Below are 21,916 nucleotides of genomic sequence, written 5' to 3' on the forward strand. Positions count from 1 at the left end.
AAATTAGGTAGACACAGACAAGTATTTGAAAGGCAACTTATAATACTGTCTGTTACTGATGTTCTACACACCTGACACCTTTTGACAATAGGGTTGGGCGATCGTTTCTATTTTCATATCGTCCAATCGTAGGTACTCGAGATCGCCGATAAGCGTTTTGATCGCCAGGGGGCAGCGGCGTGGCTCAGCGGCCGATGGATCTTTGAAATAATCAAACATTTAAACTGCAGTGGGTAGAATTGGAGCAAATACGATTTAAAAAAGTTATTTTTATAAAACGGTTACTATATCCTGACAGTAGTGCTTCAGACAATCTAATAATCTGAAAAAAATCATGTGCCTCTGTGTTCTCCGGTGTCCTCCGGTGTCTTCTGGTGTCCTCCGGTGCTCCTAATGGCATCTGCAAGATTTCACAGACCCAAGGAAAACAACCAGTCAGAGCCAAGCTGGAGTCTTGCCATCTCTGAGCAGCTGTCAACAACTCGCGACGGTCAAACTAGGCAGAGCTGATCATATATGGATCAATATTCTGTTACTTTAATGCCTATTTCTCCCATAAAATGTTTTCAGAAACATCTGGTAGTGTACTGTTTAGCTGTAAAATGAGAAAGTTTGTGACCTGGCAGGCATATTGAGATCAGTTGAGGAAATACCAAGCACCGCCCGCCAGCCGGAGCACAGCCAATAGGAACGCTCGCTCTGAAATGACCTGTGATTCGCCAAAGTCTCCCGTCACAGGCTAGATTTTCTGAAGCCTGAAAACGGAGCCATGCGGAGGTGCAGAAGTCTAGTTATCTCTCAGAACACTTGAATTACAATATGCTGAAAGGTTATTATGGAATTTTTGCTCAGTGATGCCAAAAACATTCTGCCTACTGCAGGTTTAAGCTTTCTGCCAGCAATACAGTTAAAATTACTTGAATAAACATTTCTAAAAGAGTGTGAACATTTTATTTGAAATATTGAAACATTAAAACAAACAACGGCTCTCTTTTAAAAGTCTGCGTATCTGTGCTTGGTGCGACAATATCACAGCATCATGTTCTGCTTAACATTATTATCTCATCTTTAATATCACACTCCAAATCATATCCATAACGTTAACTACTCTTATGGAGCGCAGAGCAAAGTTTTGGTGAGCAGGCATATGGAGAGCCATGGAAAATTGACAAAGGCAAACTGATTTGTAATCAAGGATTTAAAATTCACTTGTTACTTGTGCTGATTAATGGGGCTCAGCGGACACCAGAAACATCTCTAAATGATTCTATAGATGTTTTTTATAACATCTTACTTCTGATAGTAAGTTTATTAAAATCCGTGTGGGAAAAAACAATCGTCGATCATCCCTTTAATCATTGCTATACGATCTGATCTCCAATCGGCACAAGCCTATTTGACAACAGCATTATCTGATCAAACATGGGTCAGGTTATCAAACATTGCATATTATTCGCATCCATTATTTTAATAATGAATCAGTCAAAGTGATGGCCCAAATACCACATTGCATGTTTTTATTACACTGTGAATTCTATGGAAGGCCTGAGAGGCAAGTGAGAAAAAAAAATTCTGGTGATCCATTTTCAAGTCTGTACTATATAGTTTTCCGGCCTGTGTTTATAACTTGAGAATAGGTGGAAAAAAGTTTTGCCAGGACCATTTTTCAATCTGTGAAAACAGGTGAATTTTTTTTTTTTTTGTCAGGATCAAGTTTGTGCACCACTACGCCATGTTCTAAATGGGACTAAAAGTATTAATGTTTTCTTCCAGGTGACTTCTGATTTACATAACTTGCTAACACACAATATATGTACCTTTTGTTTAGAGTGCATGGATAAACTAAAATTAATCTGGAAGAAAACATGAATTGATTTTTTTTCTCACTTGCCTCAGGTCTCCTGTAGAATGATGTTAATTTCACTATAAGATGTTGGGCACAGTCAGTGGGCTACCTCCTGGTCTGAAAAGTGAAGCCAATGCAGGAGTGCCCTTAAACTTGCATTCTATCTAACAGCCAGCAGGGGGCGACTCCTCTGGTTGCAAAAAGAAGTCTGATTGTTTCGAAGTCTATGAGAAAATGACCCTACTTCTCACTTGATTTATTACTTCAGTAAACATTGTAAACATGAGTTTATGGTCTCAATCGCTAGTTTCAAGTCTTCTTCAATACAGCATGATGTTCATTTAGTAAATAAAGTGCTCCAGGATGACGTATTTTTGTAGGCCAACCAGGAAGTTAACATCACCCTGGGTTCCGTCGACAAAAGCCAATGGGATTTTACCATTGGGTTTTGGATTATTGCAGAAAATAAGCTCTGTGGCGGACAAGTTGGCGTGATGACATTTAGTAGTCTCATTTAGACACTTGTTAGCAACCGCCTTTTTTGAGACACATAAAGGCTTCAAAATTCACGAGTGGGGTATTAGAGATGGTTTATGTTGTAGAACAAAATGCTACAATCTCTTAAACTTGTGTTAACTACGGACCTTATTCCAGGCATCTAACTAAAAACCCATTCAGAAAACCCATTGACTTCCAGACGAGGGGACCGTAAATACTAAAATGCAAACTCATTTCTGGGTTTTAGGACTCATTCCTGCAGCACTCTATTATGGTTCCATTTAGAGTAAAATAGATGATAAAGCAGGAAATGCTTTAGGGCGTGGCTACCTTGTGATTGACAGGTCGCTACCACGGCGGTGTACGGTCTTGGAGTTGTCCGTGTTTTCGTCTTATAACTTTAACCCTTTCACAGCGTGTTTTCAGTTCATGACAGGTTATCGTAACTGATCGTGGATAAATGACCCCTGTGATTGTTATATCGTTACAGTATATATTTTGTTATTGGATTATTGGTGCATTAATTCTGAAGTAGTATTTTACAGTTGATCGAGCTGGAACTCATTTTAACTACGTTACACAGTATTTGGTAGTTTAATCTGTAAGAATGAATCACATTTTAGAGGCTGATGAAATGATTAGTATACAATATGTTTGTAAGCAACTAGTAACCTTAGCTGTCAAATAGATGTAATGGAGTGATTTATACCTTATTTAAGTTTAGTGTAACTGTCCTTGTGCTTTATTTAAGTATAAAGCACAAGTAGCTCAAAATTGTACTTCAGTACAGTACTTGAGTAAATGTGCTTCATTACATCCGACCACTCCCGGATGGTTTCCCAAATGTAACCCTAATGCTTCTTAGGTCCTATTTGTAGCACAAAGATGATTGACAGCCAGACTACTGTATGTGGCCAGCTGGCCACAGCGATTAACAGTGTACTTTTATAATGTTACCCTATGCAGCAATGTCTGCCTCCTTTTCCCTGGCATATTAGGGTGAAGAGTCAAGGCTTAGGCACGTCTTCATTACGGTTAGTCATCTCCTCCTTCATTTAACAGAAATGTGCTTGCGTCAACAGCGGGAGCCACTGTGGAGACAAGTCTCCCGCTGCTGGGGGTCAAAGTGTGAATCTGTGAAAGAGGCAGACCTGTCAGTCTACAGGGACCACCCGGTGGGTGTATCTATAGTAGCAGGGGTTGAACTGTCTCTAGGAAAAAGAACAGTGAAACAAAGAGCAAAATTGACAGTGCAGGGGATTGTGGGTGGGACTTTGATGACACTGTTCATCAGGAAACATACAGGCTGTTATCAGCTTATTATGATCATCACAAGTTTTAGTTGTTGCTTTAACTACCAACTTTTCTTATCCAACCTAACATGACTGTAACCTCTCATGCTAATACTATACACACAAAATAATGCAGTAGTGAAGTGTAACGAGGTGCATTTACACTGAAGCTGCTTAAGCAAAGTTCACACGACACAACTTTCAAAGTCATCAGATCGCTGTACTGTTCACACTCCACAACTTGCTCTCTTAAGTAATCACGAGTCTTGAAGTCATTGTTGGTTTCACACTACATGACTGACCGGCGACAGGGAGTCAAACACTACAAGATCTTTCACCAGGGGGAATCTCCAAGAAGTATGTCTGGTCTCCAAACTATGTTTTGTCACAAAACCGCAATACCGCAGAAAATTAGGGCTAAAGTTGTGTAGTGTAAAATAACATTTTGCATGCAGGAATTTTACATGTTGGAGTATTTTTTTAGTTGGGTATTGCTTCTTTTACCACTGCAAGAATGTACTGTAATACAGGAAAAGACTGGGCTGACTTTTAAGGAAAAACACTTATTCGCTTTGTTGTCGAGATTTAGATGAGAAGATTGATATCAGACACTTTATGAAGAGTGGTATCGATCTTTTCATCTCTCTCTCGGAAAGAGAGCGAATAAGCTTTCCTAAAATGTTGGACTAATTCCTTTTTTAACCTATTACTATCCATAAAGTTATAGAATATTCTTTTGAAACATTACTGCAGGATATCCAAAGCTAGTATAGTTTAGTGCATTTATTTATTTGCACAATGATGGTGACAGAGCAGTGAAGTGTTGAACAACAACATAAATGACAAGTGAGAGAGTAACTTAAAATAGCCCTGATGCAGAAAATAGAATCACAAAGGAAGTCAATAGCGTGTGTGTGTGTGTGTGGGTGTGTGTGTGTGCACAGTATAATTTGTGCATGAGTGTGTGCGCATGAGAGACAGATGGGGAAGGGCAGTGTGTGTATTAAGTTTCTTGGAGAATACTTTGAGCAGTTTAGCTTCTGAGAAAATGTTTTGGATAGTGATGAGATAAGGATAAATTGCCAACATGAAAATAACTCTTCCCCAGTCAGCATCCTGTGTATCTAATGTGATTCGTCAGTGATTAGTCCAGAATCTGTGAAGTTACGCTTTAATGAAGTATCTGCAAGTACAAATTTTAATTTAATTTAACTGAAAATTTGCTTTTCGTGGGAAGAATCCTAGCTGTTGCAGTATTTTCCAAAGAAATGCAGACATGTCCATTTCAGGCCCTAGCAGCTGAAAGCTGACAAAACCCAGAAGACAATGGCAGAGGTACAGTATGCATACTGCATTAGGAGCTTAGGGATGCTCACTTGCATTGATTCTCATTAGTCCTGGTAACTTTTCTTCACTTTCTTATCATATTTCCTTCCTTTCATATTTCACAATGTTGATCTAGAGACCGTAGGCTGTGTCACAAGCATTTGTAAGTGACAGATTTTGGTCCCCAAAGTTCCTCTTTTTTATCTACTGTCACTCCGTTGGGTTGTATTCCTCCACTCCTGCGATCTCGCCATTCATATTCATGACTGCAAATATGTAGACAGACATTTTTATCAAGTTTGCAGATGATTCTGGCATTTCGTAGTATTCTCCAGGAGGAGACTTGACTGTGTTGTTGGGTGACTTTGTGTCATGGTGCAATAAATTTGCGAAGTTTACAGGCTGCTCCCAAACCCACTCACAATCTGATAAGGGAATTGAATTGGAGGGCAACTATAAATATCTGGGGACTTCTACTGATGGCAAACTTCAGAGACAGCCACAGAGATAATTTGCGGGGAAGCACAGCCGTTTTCCCCAGAGAAAACAAAATCTTTTTTAACATCTGCTAAAATTATGATCTTGTTTTACCAGATTTTATTGCCTTAGCTGTGCGTACTGTAGTTGTTGAGGGAGGGCTTTGTGAGTAACCCCAGTATGGTTACTGCTCTGAGCTGCACACAAATAACTGAAATCCGCGAGAGTCTTATGGTGAAAGACGAACATCTTTTTTGACTTGCAGAGGAACTGATACTCTCTGGCTCCTTCACACTGGATAAACTTCAGAGCAGAGGGACCAGCGTCTTATTTATTCCTTCTGCAATTAGATGGCTTAATTTAAACATGAAATTCAGCAGCAGTGTTTGCCTGTACACTGCAACAGCTTGGTCATTTACATCACAGACTAACCAATTATTGCACTGTCTGGTGGGCAATATAGGTGTATCAAGTTGATTTGTGTATTATAGTGCTTGGTTTTATGTTTTATATTAATAGTTTATTGGGTGGTTTCACTTGTAAATTCTCTATACAGACTATATTTCCCTTAGCTAGAATTATTTATGTTAGCTATAATGGTGTTACTGTAGATTTACATTATAAGTATACCAACAAAAAACGCCATAACTAAAGGGAGATTCCACCACTTCGACATTTAATACATACTTTTTTTATATTAGATTTTCTGCTTGAAATGCGTTTATAATTGATACCAATATTATTTGACTCACCACTTGTTGTTGTCAGACCTGTGTCGCAGCATTTTGAAAAGTAGGACTGTTTTGTAGTACGGCTTGAGGAAAAGTTATTGTAATCAATTCTGTTTTGATGAGCAAATGAATATAATGGTGAATAAAATTGTAGTTAGAGCAAGTCAATGTTTTTTTTAAGCACAGTTATTGTGTATGGTTCTCAGTATACATGTCCTTAATTAATGTATGACACCATGGCTCCATCTTGTGGAAATATCAGGAGGTTCAATTTAATTATTGAGGAAGAATTTTACTTTTGTCAACAGGCCTAGGTAATGGTGACAAACAGTGTGAGAAAAATTGTCAACAACAATATTTCATACTACTTTTTACTGTATATTTTAACTACATTTGATTATATGGGGGAAAATGGATAACACAATTACACTAAATATCAATCAGACAAGACTGATTATTCACTTTCATCATTACTGACAGTTTGTTGAGCTACAGGATGATTTCATTTACAACAATTCGAGACAGGAACATGCAGCGCATCACCTCAGTAGCACATTATGCAGATTGACTTGGCAGCACTTTTTCTGTCCGTCTTCAAGCTTCTAGAAAGTATTGCATGCGTGGTGATGATTCTTAACTTGTTTTTATTCGTCAAACCAAAAGTAAAATAAAACATAATTCCAACAGAGTATCAAGATAGGGTAAGATATCCACTGGGAAACCTAAATAGAAAAGTAATGTATGTTATCATGAAAAAAAAAAACTATCATCCAATCCATTTCCGTCACATACGTTCTTCTATGTCAGTATCTGTGCGGGGGCTCAGTCTGGCACCTGCAATTTTCTAAGTCTGCGTTACCAGGTCATTTTGCCGGGACTAAAGACCCGAATGCTTTGAGTGTAGTCCAGACAGAAAATGTAATGTATGTGAATGTGTGATAGTGTTCATCACAGAACCGACTGTCAATGTAAATGCAGGTCTCTAAACCAGCTGTGAGTGGGGGTAGAGTAGAGGAGAAATGGCACAGTGTTTTGTCTTCTTCATGTTAGTAGATACCATTTTATTTTACAAACCTCCCTTTGCATGATATTAGGTTACGGCATCGCTCCAAAACATACTAAGACAGTAAACGACTCATTTTAATAGAGGTGAAAACTCAGTGCACAAATGCACTTTGGAGAGAGAAAGACAGACTGACAGACAGACAGGCAGCAGCGGTAGATGATGGAGAGGTAAACACTGCACGCACTACACTGCATTAACTGTGTCTGAAAATTGTGTGCATGTGAGTGAAAGGAAACCCTTTTAATATTTCAATAAACTAATATTAACATACAGAGATGAAAGAAAAGCTCAGATCTCTACTTACTAAGTAAAAGTACACAAGTATTAACATCAACATATACTTAAAGTAACAAAAGGAAAAGTACTCATTATGCAGAATAATCTATATTATATTATTGTATTCTTATTATTGATGCATTAAAGTGTTCATCACTTTAATATTGCAGTTGGTAAATGTGGAGGTCATTTTAATTTATATACTGCTGGGTAGTTTAATCTATAATAATACATCATCATTTATTAGTTCATTATATTTTGTATTAATAACCTGAATCTGCAAAGTAACTAATGTTATTACATTTATTAAACTTAGTTGTTTAAGAGAGGGAAAAAGACGGTATCGGATTGGTATCGGTATTGGCAGATACTCAAGGTTGCAGTATCGGTATCGGACATTAAAGAGTGGTATCGAGCCATTTCTAATTTTAGGTCTGTACTGAAGCAATAGGAAGACATGCTGCCTCTAAAAAAGAATTCATAAACTTGGCTCTACCAGACTCCAAAATGTATAATAAACTGTATACGGTATACCCAGTGGTGGTTCTGGTCCATTACCACAGGGTCAGACTAGAGCCAGCAGTTCCTGTAGAGGGGCCAGCTATATTAACTCTGAAACGAAGCACTGATTTTAGCAGTGGAGAGGTCCAGAAGCCAAGTCAGACCGGTCATCCAAAGAATAATAAAGTATATTAAGTGTATAGAGTTCAACAATGGGTCATTTTCACTAAGTTAACAAATTCAGAACTGTAGTCTTCCACTGTGGTGTAATACATCGGTTCAACTTTTAGATAGCTTTATGTTCACATAAAATCAAAATAATACCATCGATATGCACATGTTTTTGTATGTATCTTTTTAGCATATAAACATATAAGCAATACTACAAAGGTACAGATCAGTACTAATACTGAAATAACTGAAGAACATAGAGACAGACAACCAGTCACGCTCACATTCACACAAACAATTAACCTAACCTGCATTGTCTCTGGGAGGAAGCCAAAGAACCTGGAGAAAACCCACGCTAACACGGGGAGAACATGCAAACTCCACACAGAAAGGCCCCAAGCCGGGTTTGAACCTGCGACCCTCTTGCTGTGAGGCAGCAGGGCTAACCACTGTAGTTACTTATTAAAGCGAATCACTCATTACACAGCACAGCTTAAAAACAAAACAAGAATGAAGAAATTCTCACAAGCAACTGTGCAGACATTCTGCACATGACTCATTCATAAATCACACACAGCCAACAGGTGAATGTATAAGCAACAAATGCAATTATTAAGGAATTACAAATTCAAAGCCAATTGGCAAGCTCTGTATATGCAACTGTGTCTATGTAGATGGCAAGACACACAAGGTACATTTCATTCACAGTACATAATATGGCCTCTATAACATCCGCAAATATACAGAAAGGTGTTAAATACACACAGGCAGCATAAAGAGACCGTTAACCCTCAGTGAAAGACACAAAACAGAAAGCACAGAGACAGAGTGTATCAGACATTAATGTGATTAGCCTGTATGAATCACACCAGTCACGACGCCAAATCGGGGTGTAAATTGGGGGTATGTGCTAGAATGTACCCACCGAGCGTAGTTTGTGTGCAAAACTCTTGCGAGATGGTTAAGAATAGGCATTGACCTCGAATGTTTAAGGTTAGGATTGGTCATCGGGCAGCGAGACTTGCGAGAGTTACCTGCGTTCGGTGGGGACATTCTAGCATCTACCAATGTGGTGAGGCCAATGGCCCCTTCTCCATTTCATACCCCCTTATTTCCGGTGCCCTTACTCGGTCCACACACTTTTTTGAATTCGGCCTTCGTTTAGATCTCAACTACACACCTGTACATTTTTGTGACTACATCTTGCACGGGTATGACGCTATCTCTGTGAAAAAATCTGTCAACAGACAGACAGACATACAAACACCTGGCAAAGTAGTCAAAACCGCTTCTGTGGTAGTTCCTGCTACAGTAGTTGTCTCCAGGGCCACACTTTGCCTCTGCGCCCTACCGCGTGAAGGTAGTGAGTGAAGGGCAAATTTCTTATCACGTGAAGGCAGCTTAAATCTCTTTTGGTTCATGTTAATTATGTTGTTCACTCTGCATTGTTAATTATGAGGCCAGACTGCTTCACAATTCATTTCACGTTGTTGTTTTTTGTCCCAGAATATCATCACAGTTTTGCAGTGGAATAACAGGCAGTGACCACATGTTTGCTTGCTTCGGTAAGGGTTCAATGCCACTGTTGACCACAAAGACTGACTGATTGAACAGTAGTTACAACCCAGGTGGGGGCATTGTTTCACTCATTTCAGTAGACTCACTGGGGAAGACATGGCTGCAACAGCAAAGTAAGAAATGTCGACTGTGTGACAAAGAACATTCTTAAATCTTTTATTAAAATGACAGCGATAGACATTTTGAATGGCGAGGGAGTCACAGGCTGCGGTCGAAAAGTTTTTTTTACTTAGGAACGTTCCTAACTGAGTGAAATGACCCGGAAGTATCTAATTAGCAGCCATGATAAGAGCTGTTTGAATTCTCTAAATGCTAAGGAAAGGAGCTTCAATGCTTCCTTTATTATCTCCTTTAGCAAAGGATACACTGGACCATCCTTTACCGAAGGAAAGGAGATAATGCCGCCCCAGAATTCCTAGCGGCCGCAACTTTTAAAGAGACGCACCATTCAGCCGTTAATGAAAACAAACAATATGCTTATTTTGCATATTATTTTCAGACAGTCATACACATATTGAGATTCATGTTGATAAATATGAGTGGACAGTGACAACCATTTTGTTTCACTTTATTTCTATATATGTCGAACCAGTAATAAATAAGTAAAAAAACAAAACAAGAATAACAAATATAATGAACATATATCAAACTGTCAATAAACAAATAATAAACATGAATAAATAGTACGTCCAAAAAGGAGTAGGAAGAAATAAACATTTAATGGTTCTACACCTTCTCCATAACTCAAACATTAACTCACTATGTATTCCTTTTTGTTTCAATTCCAACCTTGGTAATGAAGTCATATTTTTCATTGGTTGTCCACGTTAGGTCAGATAATTAGATCCTTTATTATATTTTGATGTGAAGTGTTCCAGCAGCAGAAGGACCTGCGGTATCTCTCTTTCACACACCTGCGGGGTGAAGCAGCCCGTCACTGAAAGAGATAAGGAGCATTGTCTTTTCCTAAGTCCTTATGAATTCTCCTTCACATCTTTCCTTGACCTCATGACGTTTTTCCATCGAGGTCAAGGAAAAGTGTTTAGGAAAAGACATTTAGGACATATTTTTAGTTTAACTATTTGACCGCAGCCATGGCTTGCCTTGGTTTCTGAGAGAAAGTGCCACTGCATCTTTTAGGGAGCCACAGCTTGTTGTTATACTGGTGACCATCACTGGGGGGAGACAAAGATAATGGTTTCTTTACCCAGAGGATGAGTGTGGCTCATCTCAACCAGAGGACTACAAAATGTCAGGGGAGTGACTCTCAATTGCAGTCTTGTCTTCAACAATAAATAAATGAATAATGTAATTTTGCCACAATATGAATTATAGGAATGGAAGAAATACTTTTTTTTTAATTAAAGGTACTGTTCTTCTTACACGTATAAATCAATCCGGGTCGGTGTCCCATGCACGCTTGCGTGTGGCTACACTGTTCAGACAAGACTCCAACACAAACTACACGGAAGCACCAAAAACGCAAAATTCTATCTAGTGAAGCCCGTCTGTTAAACAGTGTTGGCCGCGGTCCCAGGAAGCTGAGGAGACCGTAGCTTTGGTCTCCAGGGCCGGAGTCTCTGCTGTACTCTGTTACTCTGCTCCTCTGCCTGCCTGCTTGCCTTCACTCAGCTCGCTCCACCTCACGTGCATGCGCGCACACTACACAAAAGAGTTAGTTTAGCTCTGAGAATATCTAATGAATGTACAGTGGACGTTTGTGCAGAAATAAATGCTGCAGCTCCTCCAGACCAACAGAGGTTTCCCTTGTCTTGTGAAGTGACGGAGCTCTGCAGCGAGAAACGTTATCATCTCCGACCGGGTGCCGGTGTCTCCCCTGTTTCCTCCGGCCGCGGTCGGGATGCTGAAGCAGGAAAAGCCGACACTAGGATCAGCATTTCTGATTCTTACAAACAGTCCCTTTAAGTCTTTTTACAGTTGTTGGTACACACTAGTATGGATTATGAAAAAATATACAGTACAGTAGAAATCATGCCTGAGTATTATTATTAAATTATTGTGTGGGCTGTTCACAGTGTCTTCTGCAGTACCGTCTTTGTTGTGTTTTTTGAGTCTACTATGTTGGCTGCTGTTTATTATATTCAACATCAATGTGTTTGATGTTGGTAAAATGCTAACGAACTTTATTCCACATCATTAGAGAGACTTTCAGGTTGCCATCATGACAACATGTAACGTCTTGAAGAAATACTCTGACTGGAGACAGTTTATCTGCTCACTGAGAGCACTATCATACCTAACATATGCAAAAAATAATATTTGTTTGCAATTTGCATTGGAATACTGGGAAAACTGTCATTGCCGATCTCTTCACTCTAATATGATGGAGTCTGAATTGAGTTTAGTCCTCCATCTGCCGTATCCATCAACGTTCCTGCCTCCTTGCACCCTCGCTGGCCTTTTTGTATGTGTGCTCACATACGATCTTGTTTATTGCTTCGCAGGATCTGCTTTCATGTCACCAGCCTTAATCCACTGGACCCCCTGCTCAGCGTTAACAGGGCAGGTCGAAGAATGAAAGATCCAGAGCAGCTGAAGGTATGGTGGCGGTAGAATGCTTCACATGACACTGACGGATTCATTTCCCTGCACTGTAAGCTTGTATTTATAAATCATGAGTTATTGCCTGACGATTATACCACAAAGCAATGCAGCTTTGCTTTATTTGTCCTATTGTAAAAAAATATTTAGATCCAAACATTCTGTTCATTTTACTCTGTTCTCTTATATGCAGTTAACGTCCAGATATAGCATCAAATACTCTTTTGTGTTCCTTTTTTATATATATATTTGGGAAGCTGTAACAGCCCTTTTTTCACAGAACACATTTAGACTTCTCACAGTAGGAAAAGCAGACGTGTAAATAATGCAATTTAATGATGTCTGAATTCCATGTAGCTGCCTTGATATCAGGTTCCTGGTATTGTGCGTGCTGGCTCATTGTCACTCTCACTGGAACACTTAAATGTAACAGAGCCATAATAAGTGTTTTTCATTAACACCTGTGCTTTTCCTACCATGACAAGTCAAAATGTCTGCTGTGAGAAAGGCTTACTGCAGTTCCCGCGCCACTCAGCGCTGCTGAAAGCCTAACGATTTTGTAGATGTTTAGGTATTCTGGATTTTTAGGTGCATGTGCTGATTTGTATGCATATTTATTTGTATGCAAAACTGTTTGCAATGAGGTTCCACGGACCACACTGGTTTATTCTGATAGATGTTTTCTAAATAAAATCAGTTTGAATTTACACATTAATGTGTAAAATAGAGGTGGGTAGAAATTAAAGTTGTGCAAAGCACTGACTCAAAATAATATGACCGTAAGCAAGTATACATTCGATCTTATCACCTTGACTGTTGATTAGAAGAAGTATTGACACCTTGATGATATTCAGTGTTTATTTAAAGTCACACAAAATCATATTTTTGATTTAGGGAGTGCGGAATACTCAGTACACAATGCTACATATGTCACAATATATGACACCAACAATATACAATATTCAGTTTTGACAAAATTAACATGTTAAAGATACACAAACACATAAACAAATAGCAGCTTCTTGATAAATATGATTCTATATACAGAGCTTTTGATTTAGAACAGTCTTTGTCTTGCATTATCCCAGTATATGCGTTGCAGATAAATATATTTTATATGTTTTAGATATGTATTGTAAATGCAGTTTAAATGGAAATGTAAGAAAATGGAAAAAGACACACTCTTTACTTTACTCCTCTGGTTTCACAAAGGAACATGAGGACTTCTGTCCCACCCAGAAACCTGGCATCATCCTCCCCTTAAAGGAGCTCTTAATCTGCTGCAGCAGCTTGATCTCCCTTCTGGCTTCGCTCCCCTCTCCTTCCTCCGATTCTTCTACTGCATAGAAATTGATGACCCCAGCTGGATGGTCGAGGTATACCCCGATGGTGCTGCTCTGGGGAACATCCCAGATTTCTGTGTTAATGCCATTGAACCACACCTGGTAGTGGGATCCGCCCCACCCAAGACCCCAGGACTGCTCGTTCTCTCCCAGGCCACACTGACCGTCGCTTCCTCTCCTCCCTGCACTTTCAAAGGCGACTCCGACGACCACCCATCCTGAATATTTCACTTCCCAGTAAGCTCGGAAGCCGAGGATACCTTCTTTGCAAAGAACCTTAAAGAGGAAAAGAAGATGATTAAATTAGTTGAGCAACGGAAAAAAGTATTTTTACGTCTGGATTTGTGACCTACAAAAAGTAAATACAACCTACCTGTGGGACATGCTCATATCTCTCCGGTCTGTCCAGGACGGGACAAGTGACATCATCAGTCATGCGCGACACCTTGGACCCACCCTCGGTGATCCACAGCATCTTATTTGCGGTCTTGTCATCCAGGGAAAGCTTGAACAAGTCTGTGGGATGTGGAAAATGTGCAGCCACGACAGAACGTCAGAAAAATAGAATCTACATAATACGAGAGTGAGGGGAAAAAGGTTTTAAGCGAACTCTCTTACGTTTCAGAAGATCGGCTCTGCATGTGGGCTCAGGGAGGTTGGGCTCGTAGTCTGGGATATTTTCTGAGTGATGAAAAAAGTTAACATTGTGGGTACAAGCAGAGGCATTGTCTTAGAAAAACTTAGTCATATACGGTATGTTCCATGGTTTACTTTAAAATCTTACCTGTTGGAGAAGCCTGATCTTTAGATTTTGGCCCTGCAAGTGTAAAACAAGCATGACTGCCAGCTGTACTTATTGGATACTTGGGTTTCAATGTAAGAAAACTTCATACTAACAATAGACAGTATCTGCTCAGATAGTCTAAGTGACTTCACTCAAGCTGTCAAAGTAATCCGCTCTAGTCTAAACTATAATCTTCAGAGACACATTGTCATCCAGTAACAAATTAATTACCCTGGCTGATAAAACTGCAGCATTATCATGCAGAGGAAGGGAGCCCACTCACCAGGTCTGCCGGTTGCAGGTAGGATTCTCATATTGGGAGGACTGGTTGGCATCGTTATTGCTTCTTGGCGTGTCTAGGTTTCCTGAATGTCAACGTCTGTCAGCGGCGTACTGCTGCAGCGATGCAAACGGCTTCTTTATATACCCTCCTGACGGGGGGTAGGCCCTGAAGGTTTTGGGGGGCCCCTGGGAGTCTCGATGAGAATTTTTGGTAAGGTATGTGGAGATAATGAGCTCTCTAATGGGCGTGCCACGGAGCCAGCCAAACCAAACCAGGATATTCAGATCAGTGCCAACGCCTCTTCCGCTAACCCATATTTATCTTAAGGAGTCCTGAATGTGCTTTTACACTTAGCCTGTCATCTCTTTGTCATCACAGAGACTTCGTGGAAGTTGATATTTGAACAGGAATGAGGTCATCCTATACAGAACAGAGGGGTCACGTACTGCGAGACGGGAAGATCACTTTGAGACCTTTGGTGATGGAGAGAAGAGAAGCCTGGCTCGGTGGAGTTTCATTCGGAGAAGAGCTCATCTGTGCACTTCAAGGTAAACATATATACTTTTACTAATGTACCTGATTTTCTCTGTTTTGTCCTTTTAATTCTTTTTTTTTGTGGTAGATTTTGAATCCCTAATGTCTATGTTTAGACACTTGAGATGCTTCTGTGTTCCCTTAGCATATCAATATGCTGCAATATACTGTTCTGTAGACATCACCTTTGCTTTGAAAAGTTAATGACTCATTTATAAGCAACCCATCAATGTGTATTGATTGGTGACAAGTACATAATGAAATCATAAGAGATTTATTTTTTTTGCATTTGACTTTGAATTCTGTGTTATGACCATTTAGAAGAAGCACATTGGTACAATTCATGAAAAGGTAGTTCCACCTAGGGCTGCAACTTGCACTTCTTTTCATTGTTGATTAATCTGTTGATTATTTTCTTGATTAATGGATGAGTTGTTTGGTCTGTAACACGTCAGATAACAGTGAAATAATGTCAATCAATCTTTCCCAAAGCCCAAAATGACGTCCTCAAATGTTTTGTTTTGTACAAAACTCAAAAATATTCAGTTTACTATCATAGAGGAATAAAGAAACCAGAAAATATTCACATTTGAGAAGCTGGAATCAGAGAATTTAAACTTTTTTTTTAATAAAAAAATGACTAAAACCGATTAATCGATTATCAAAATAGTTGGTGATTAATTTAATAGTTGACAATAATCGATCAATTGTTGCAGCTCTAGTTCCACCCTTATTAAAGACATTCAGACCTATTGACTCTCTGGACAGAAAACTGAGGTCATGACCTTGTCCATGCAGAGCCACTGTGCAGGGTCAGAGCTCCACCCTGGCCTTTATGGCAGAGGCCACTTGTTAGTCAGCAGTGTTTTGAAAGTCCGTTGCCCCTGGTTTCTGATCGTCCCGTGAGAGGAGATTGGAGGAACTCAGATGACCACACGCGAACCTGTCACCCACACCCACCCACTCCTGTATTTTCAATAAATCCCATTGGGCAGACCGGGACAGTTCCGTCACCACAGCTCCGGGTATTTACTGTTTAGTATGTCGGTTGCACCGCAATCACCGCCCCAGTCAGTCATCTGCTTGGGCAGGCAGGAACACAAGAAGGTCGGGACAGCCTTGGCTAGAGGTTTGGCATTGTGCCAGAGCAGTAAACACCTGAGACACGCAAACTCACATTGGAGAGCATATCTCAGGGAGGGGTTTACGACCAGTGACAGGCTTTTCCTCATAATCTGGCCACGGGCATGAAGGCACTTGTGATGGTAAATGGTTCATGTGATAATGGAGGTCAATTGCGTAACTAAGCCTGGTATGATGAACTGAGGTGCCTCGAGACTTGCAGTCGTCTCAGGTCATTAGGTTATAGTCTTTAGGTTATACTGGGTTATATGTGTATATACAGTATCTCTGCTTGTTGCATAACCTAAATCTATTTTCCAATTGATGATTATCAGATGATATATGCCTATAATATCCTCATGTTAATGTCCTGTTTGTACTTTTTACATCACTAAATTCAAATTAATTTATTGAATTTTGTGTGTGTACAAATATGCACAGTTTTATTGTGAAATTAATTAAAAAACTGCCAAATTAAAGTAATATATTCTCTTTAAGAGTTTATATGTGTACAAAGATTGTACTTGAATGTGGACACTTAAAGTTACTATGAGGAACTTTTAAGTAGTAATGAAACGGTCTCAATTTCATACTGATGCCCTCATATGACCTACAGAAGTAAACAAGAACATCAGCGTGAAGATTTGCTATTTCTATATAGTTAATGCTTGGCATCTGTTCCACAGGTTCGAATTCCAACAAAATCATGCAGGTTCACCAGAAACTCCTTCAGCTCAGACTCCAGCAGCGACCATCCCGCCGTGGAAAGGCCCAGATCTGGCTTCACTGCCGCCCTCGACCTGCAGTTGGGGCTCCGGCGGGAGCTCCACGCCAGGCAGCAGAGGCTCCTCCAGCCGGGAGCAGAGCTTCGCCTCGCTGCTCCGCCTGTCCCAGCTGGGAGCCAACACCGACACCACGCTGCTGGAGGCCCAAGCCGTATTGCTGGACCCACTGGAGGGAAAGGAAGCACGGGAGAACCAGAACCAGGACTGCACGGGGCAGACTGTCAGATCCTGCTGCAGTAAAATGAGAGGTTTCTTTAAATATGTTGCTGCAAGAGTACTAATACTTTCTCACATCACATTAATAATACTTTAATATAGAACAAAGTGACTTATTTGTACTTATACACTACTTATACTATAGATATTTATATTTATACTTCAATGTGTTACACATTTGCACCTGTTGGAGTTCACCCTGCTTGACGTCAAACACCAGGAACTCCTGCAGATTTAAATCTTTGTAGCTGCATACTCAGAATTAGTTTATGCATTTGCATGTGTGTGTTTGCATCGACCAATCGATGCTGTCCACTGTGCAATGTAGAGAGATCCGTGGTAGTGATTTAGAGGGAGGGGGGGAAGAGGTGTGGTTTACTTGGTACTAGGGGGTGTCCTAAAGACATCTAACCATCATCTAACCTTTTTAAGGTAAAACATACAAACAGCTCCGATTACATGCCTCCCGCCTCCCCCTCCTTTCTATTGGAAAGTTTGATCTCACGCTCCTGTCCACGCCACCGGCTCTCATATCTTAATCTCTGTCCTGCATTATAGGTATATAAAGAGTGGTATTAAGCTGTCACCCAGCAAAGCCAACAGAGAGACTCATCATACTGAAGAGAGACCGCTGACATCAGGGCCGAGACAGGCTCACTGCAGCAGCTTATAAACAGCCGGTACTAAGATGCCCGCCACCAACAGAATCATTTCAGATACCCGGATGGCGGACAAAGGTGAACTTTATTTTTTTTACATTTCACACCATTTAGAATCATTGGTTTAAATACAGGACGTTTTGTTTAATTTGTGAACACCACCCATCACATTTTTTGAGAAAATTACAGGGTTCATTTCCTTTTTCTGTCAAATTAAGCCTTTAAATAATATTGCAGCGTATATTAAACGTCGCATCGAATAATCATTATCAGCAACGCTTTAAAATGTACTGATTCAATGGCCCCAGCCTGTCTGTGTCTGCAGCAGTTTTTCTTATCCGCTGAGGCAGATCCTGAGCGATCGGGTCACTAGAGTTGGAAGTGCGTAAAAAAGCGCAATAATTCACTGGCCGATTTCATGCTTGTCGTTGAAATGAGGGCCGTTTAATGGGTTTTACTGCCTGGGAGCAAAGGCCTGCGAGCGTCAACATCATCTGCATTAAAACAGATTTCACATGTAGTAAAATGCTGTAAATGGGTAGTATAATAGAAAATGGGTGACATTCAGCAGGATTGTAACTCATTGATGTCAGCCTCTAGAGACTGTATTATCATGACAACAAAGAAAACAGACTCATATAGACCTGCAACATAACTTTCAGAAGAATAGAATCTCAACTAGTTTGCAGTAGATTTTGTTTAAAATAGTATAATTGCTAGCTTTTTAATGATTGAAGATGAATCCAGCATCTTGCTGTTATGGAACAGAACATTAAATAAAAATGTACTTAAATTTGACAATATCACCATGGAAACAGATGCAGCGAGGTCTTAATCATATAATCAAAAACATTCTTTAAAAACTTGTCACCTGAATAACAAGCCCTGCACAGATTGCCATAGAACGGGGTCCGAGGCTGCTTTTGAGCTTAAATAGTTTGTGTTCCGTGGTGTCACGTTGTAATGAGGCCAGACAAAGCGGTTCTTTTCATCATCTTGTGCTATATCCAGACAGGTGGCTTAGCATTCTTGCATGGTCCCTCTCAGCCTCCAGTCAACAGAGAGATAAATATCAGCTCATTTAGACGTGACACGCATACTTCACGGCGTTAAAAATAACCGTTAGGTTTGAAAAATGTGGATGACACAACCAGGGGCTTCGCCTTGGAACTCTTTGTCCCAACTCTCTCTTTACTCAGGTTTCCTAACGTCCACACCTTTTGCTGTTTTTCCCGCTCGCCAAGATGACGTTCCCTGATGTTGTGAGCTGATGTGTGAATTGAAAAGATAGTTTATTTTGGAGATGATGCTGCTCGTTGATATGAATAGAAACCACATTACTTATGTTAGTTGATGCTGACACGTTAATGCTGAGGGATCGAGTGTCTCCTCTTTTTAATCCCCGTCCTTATGAACAAACTGGGGACTGCGTGCTTACATGAGTATTAGTTACAAAAATTGGCATCGTGACTGAGCCTGTTATGCAATAGTAATTTATGAATTATTACTGACACAATACTGCTGCCTGTAATCAAGTTTAATTTGACATCTAAATGCTAGCAGACTTAATTATTTTCTGTCTCCATTATAAGCTCCTTTCATTAGAGAGTCCCTTACATTATTAAATTTAGGGATAAAGCATGTTACAATTCATTATCTTCACATTAACTCTATTTGGAAACAGCTGCTTTTTCAATTGAGACTAAATTGAAATGCAATGTGTCACTTTTTGGATACCTTAACTCAACTCTCTTGTTTATTTACCTCAATAAGCAAATGTTGTAATGGACATCCCCAACTCATCTGACGTGTGTGAGCAGATCATGTTTCTTTTTATATCTCTTAAACTGCTCTTACTAAAGCCAACCCTCACAGCATGTGAGGTGTCTTGTTAATTCCAACTGTCTGGCATGAAACAACCGCTGGCTCCAGGAAGCAATGCGGTTTTGCTGATGTGATGATCTGACGGAGACAGATGGTTTTCTAATTATATACCATTTTGCTCTTCATCATCACCTGTTGAGAGACACACCTGGCACAAACGTCTGCCTATAGTATTTATAACAGCTGAGTATGTTGATCTTAATATAGGTTGTTCTCGTGAAAACACATTTTGTTTATTTTTTTTTTACAGCAAAAAAAGCCGTTGGCAACGCACTCACAGGTAAGACAGTCACCTTATTACAGGCTTTCGCTTTTTTAAATGTTTCTTAAATACGAATTCAAAATCTTGCCTGTCCCCAGTTCCCCTGACCTTGTCTGACCTTGTTGTTCTGTCACTCACTCCTCAGAGAAGATCCCAGACTACGAGCCAAATATCCCTGAACCAAAATGCAGAGCTGATCTCATCAAACGTAAGATTTTTACTTTTTTTTATCCTTTAACAATTTGGTCCAAAAAAAGATTTTTCATGCTTTCTTTTTGTTGTTGTTTTTCCAGACTGGTTCAACCTTTCCATGGATGACAAGACAGCCAATAAGATGCTTTGGATCGGAGAGGGTGGTGCTAAGGTGGCCCGTATGACCGACGATGTCACTTGTCCCGTCTTTGATAGCCCGAAGCGATATGAGTATTCTCCACAGGTACAGTGTGGAGATGCAGTTGCATTATTTTTTACTGAAATTATACTATTTCTAATGTTCTTGATGTTCAATATGAAGTGAGATGAGAGTGCCATAAAATTGTCATGAATTTGATTGTAACAGAGGGCTGTCCCCCCTGCGTTTATTTAAATCCTGAGGCAACTGGTGTGGCGTTGCAAGTCGGAGAAAGTGATGCCGCTCTAAATTCTCCGCTGTGGCAGCGGTAATAAATCACAGGTTATGTTGGATTACCTCTAAATCACACTGTCATTCCCATCCAGGTTCTTTGCAAAGAAGGCATCCTGGGCTTCCGTGGCTACTGGGAGGTGGAGTACTCGGGGTGGGTCGTGGTCGGGGTCGCGTACGAAGGAGCGGGGAGAAGGAACACCGACGGATTCTGCGGCCTGGGAGAGAACGAGGAGTCCTGGTGTCTTGGCTGGAGCGGTACCAGCTATAATGCCTGGCACAAAGGCCACAATGTAGATATCATAGACATTCCTAAGTACTCCACAATTGGTGTGTACCTTGACCAGCCTGCTGGTATCCTAAATTTCTATGGTGTGGAGGAGGTGAAGGAGGGAGAGGAGAGCACGGGAGTAAAGGAGGTTTATCCTTTGCAGCAGATTAGGTGCCCCTTTGTGGAGAAAATGAGACCAGGTTTCTGGTTGGGGCCGCAGTCATACTGTTTGATCATGAAGAAGGAGGAATAAAGGACTGAATCATTACAATATCATATCTAAAAGTTAGCGATTATGAGCAGAACTCTGGTTGAAAGAGGAGTGAACCGTTTCTGTGGGGGAGAATAACTCCCTTTGCCGTGGACTTTGGGCTTTGTAACTTTGCAGATCTTTTACATGCACGAAAAAAACTATATAACAAACTAAAGGAAAGGGAAAAAGCACAAAAGTATAATAGGTCCTCTTTAACATTTCTCTTCCATTAACTTACATAAATCCAACGTACATTACATCATAATTACGATATTAGCGCACATGAGATATATTCCTTATATACAGTATAGCTGAGGCAGATATACAGTATATACATTTCTGCATTTCAATAAAGGCAATCAGGTATGGGTTCAGCTGGCAATCACCTTTTGACCTTCCGCTCCTGTATGGACTTTCCTGAAACCACTGGACCACTCAAGGTTTATACTGATATATTTATATGTATTTTTATTCCTCCATTGTTTGCTAATGTACAGGGCTACCTTGTTTGGTATGTATGCAGAATGTAAAGTTTAAATAAATGATAAAACACTGACTGAGAAACATTTTGTCC

At 40.1% G+C, this 21,916-nt stretch overlaps 2 protein-coding genes across 2 annotated transcripts; one reads left to right on the top strand and one right to left on the bottom strand.

The window, feature by feature from the left end:
- Positions 1–13,168: 13,168 nt before the first annotated feature.
- On the bottom strand, positions 13,169–14,852 carry LOC119479867 (tripartite motif-containing protein 16-like protein). The gene is made up of 5 exons (XM_037755839.1): positions 14,735–14,852; positions 14,452–14,484; positions 14,286–14,348; positions 14,041–14,183; positions 13,169–13,943 (listed from the first exon to the last, which is right to left on the bottom strand). Exons 1-5 carry the CDS (start codon positions 14,784–14,786, stop codon positions 13,515–13,517), a joined length of 720 nt encoding a protein of 239 aa, XP_037611767.1. The 5' UTR covers positions 14,787–14,852; the 3' UTR covers positions 13,169–13,514.
- A 3,082-nt stretch (positions 14,853–17,934) lies between these two features.
- LOC119479868 (stonustoxin subunit beta-like) lies at positions 17,935–21,906 on the top strand. Its single transcript, XM_037755840.1, has 5 exons — positions 17,935–18,128; positions 20,185–20,214; positions 20,342–20,404; positions 20,490–20,632; positions 20,914–21,906. The coding sequence occupies exons 1-5, from the start codon at positions 18,080–18,082 to the stop codon at positions 21,340–21,342; spliced, it is 714 nt and encodes a 237-aa protein (XP_037611768.1). The 5' UTR covers positions 17,935–18,079; the 3' UTR covers positions 21,343–21,906.
- Positions 21,907–21,916: the final 10 nt, after the last annotated feature.

The sequence above is a fragment of the Sebastes umbrosus genome, chromosome 20 (assembly GCF_015220745.1).
Source record: "Sebastes umbrosus isolate fSebUmb1 chromosome 20, fSebUmb1.pri, whole genome shotgun sequence".
Taxonomy (NCBI): domain Eukaryota; kingdom Metazoa; phylum Chordata; class Actinopteri; order Perciformes; family Sebastidae; genus Sebastes; species Sebastes umbrosus.

What these genes read in the sequence shown, in the direction of transcription:
- LOC119479868 (XM_037755840.1), top strand. Translation starts at nt 18,080, where the DNA reads ATGCCCGCCACCAACAGAATCATTTCAGATACCCGGATGGCGGACAAA. An exon ending in TACCCGGATGGCGGACAAAG is followed by an intron (nt 18,129 to 20,184) that starts GTGAACTTTATT and finishes TTTTTTTTACAG; the next exon opens with CAAAAAAAGCCGTTGGCAAC. An exon ending in GATATGAGTATTCTCCACAG is followed by an intron (nt 20,633 to 20,913) that starts GTACAGTGTGGA and finishes ATTCCCATCCAG; the next exon opens with GTTCTTTGCAAAGAAGGCAT.
- LOC119479867 (XM_037755839.1), bottom strand. Translation starts at nt 14,786, where the DNA reads ATGCCAACCAGTCCTCCCAATATGAGAATCCTACCTGCAACCGGCAGA. An exon ending in AGATCAGGCTTCTCCAACAG is followed by an intron (nt 14,349 to 14,451) that starts GTAAGATTTTAA and finishes TTCATCACTCAG; the next exon opens with AAAATATCCCAGACTACGAG. An exon ending in GATATGAGCATGTCCCACAG is followed by an intron (nt 13,944 to 14,040) that starts GTAGGTTGTATT and finishes TTCCTCTTTAAG; the next exon opens with GTTCTTTGCAAAGAAGGTAT.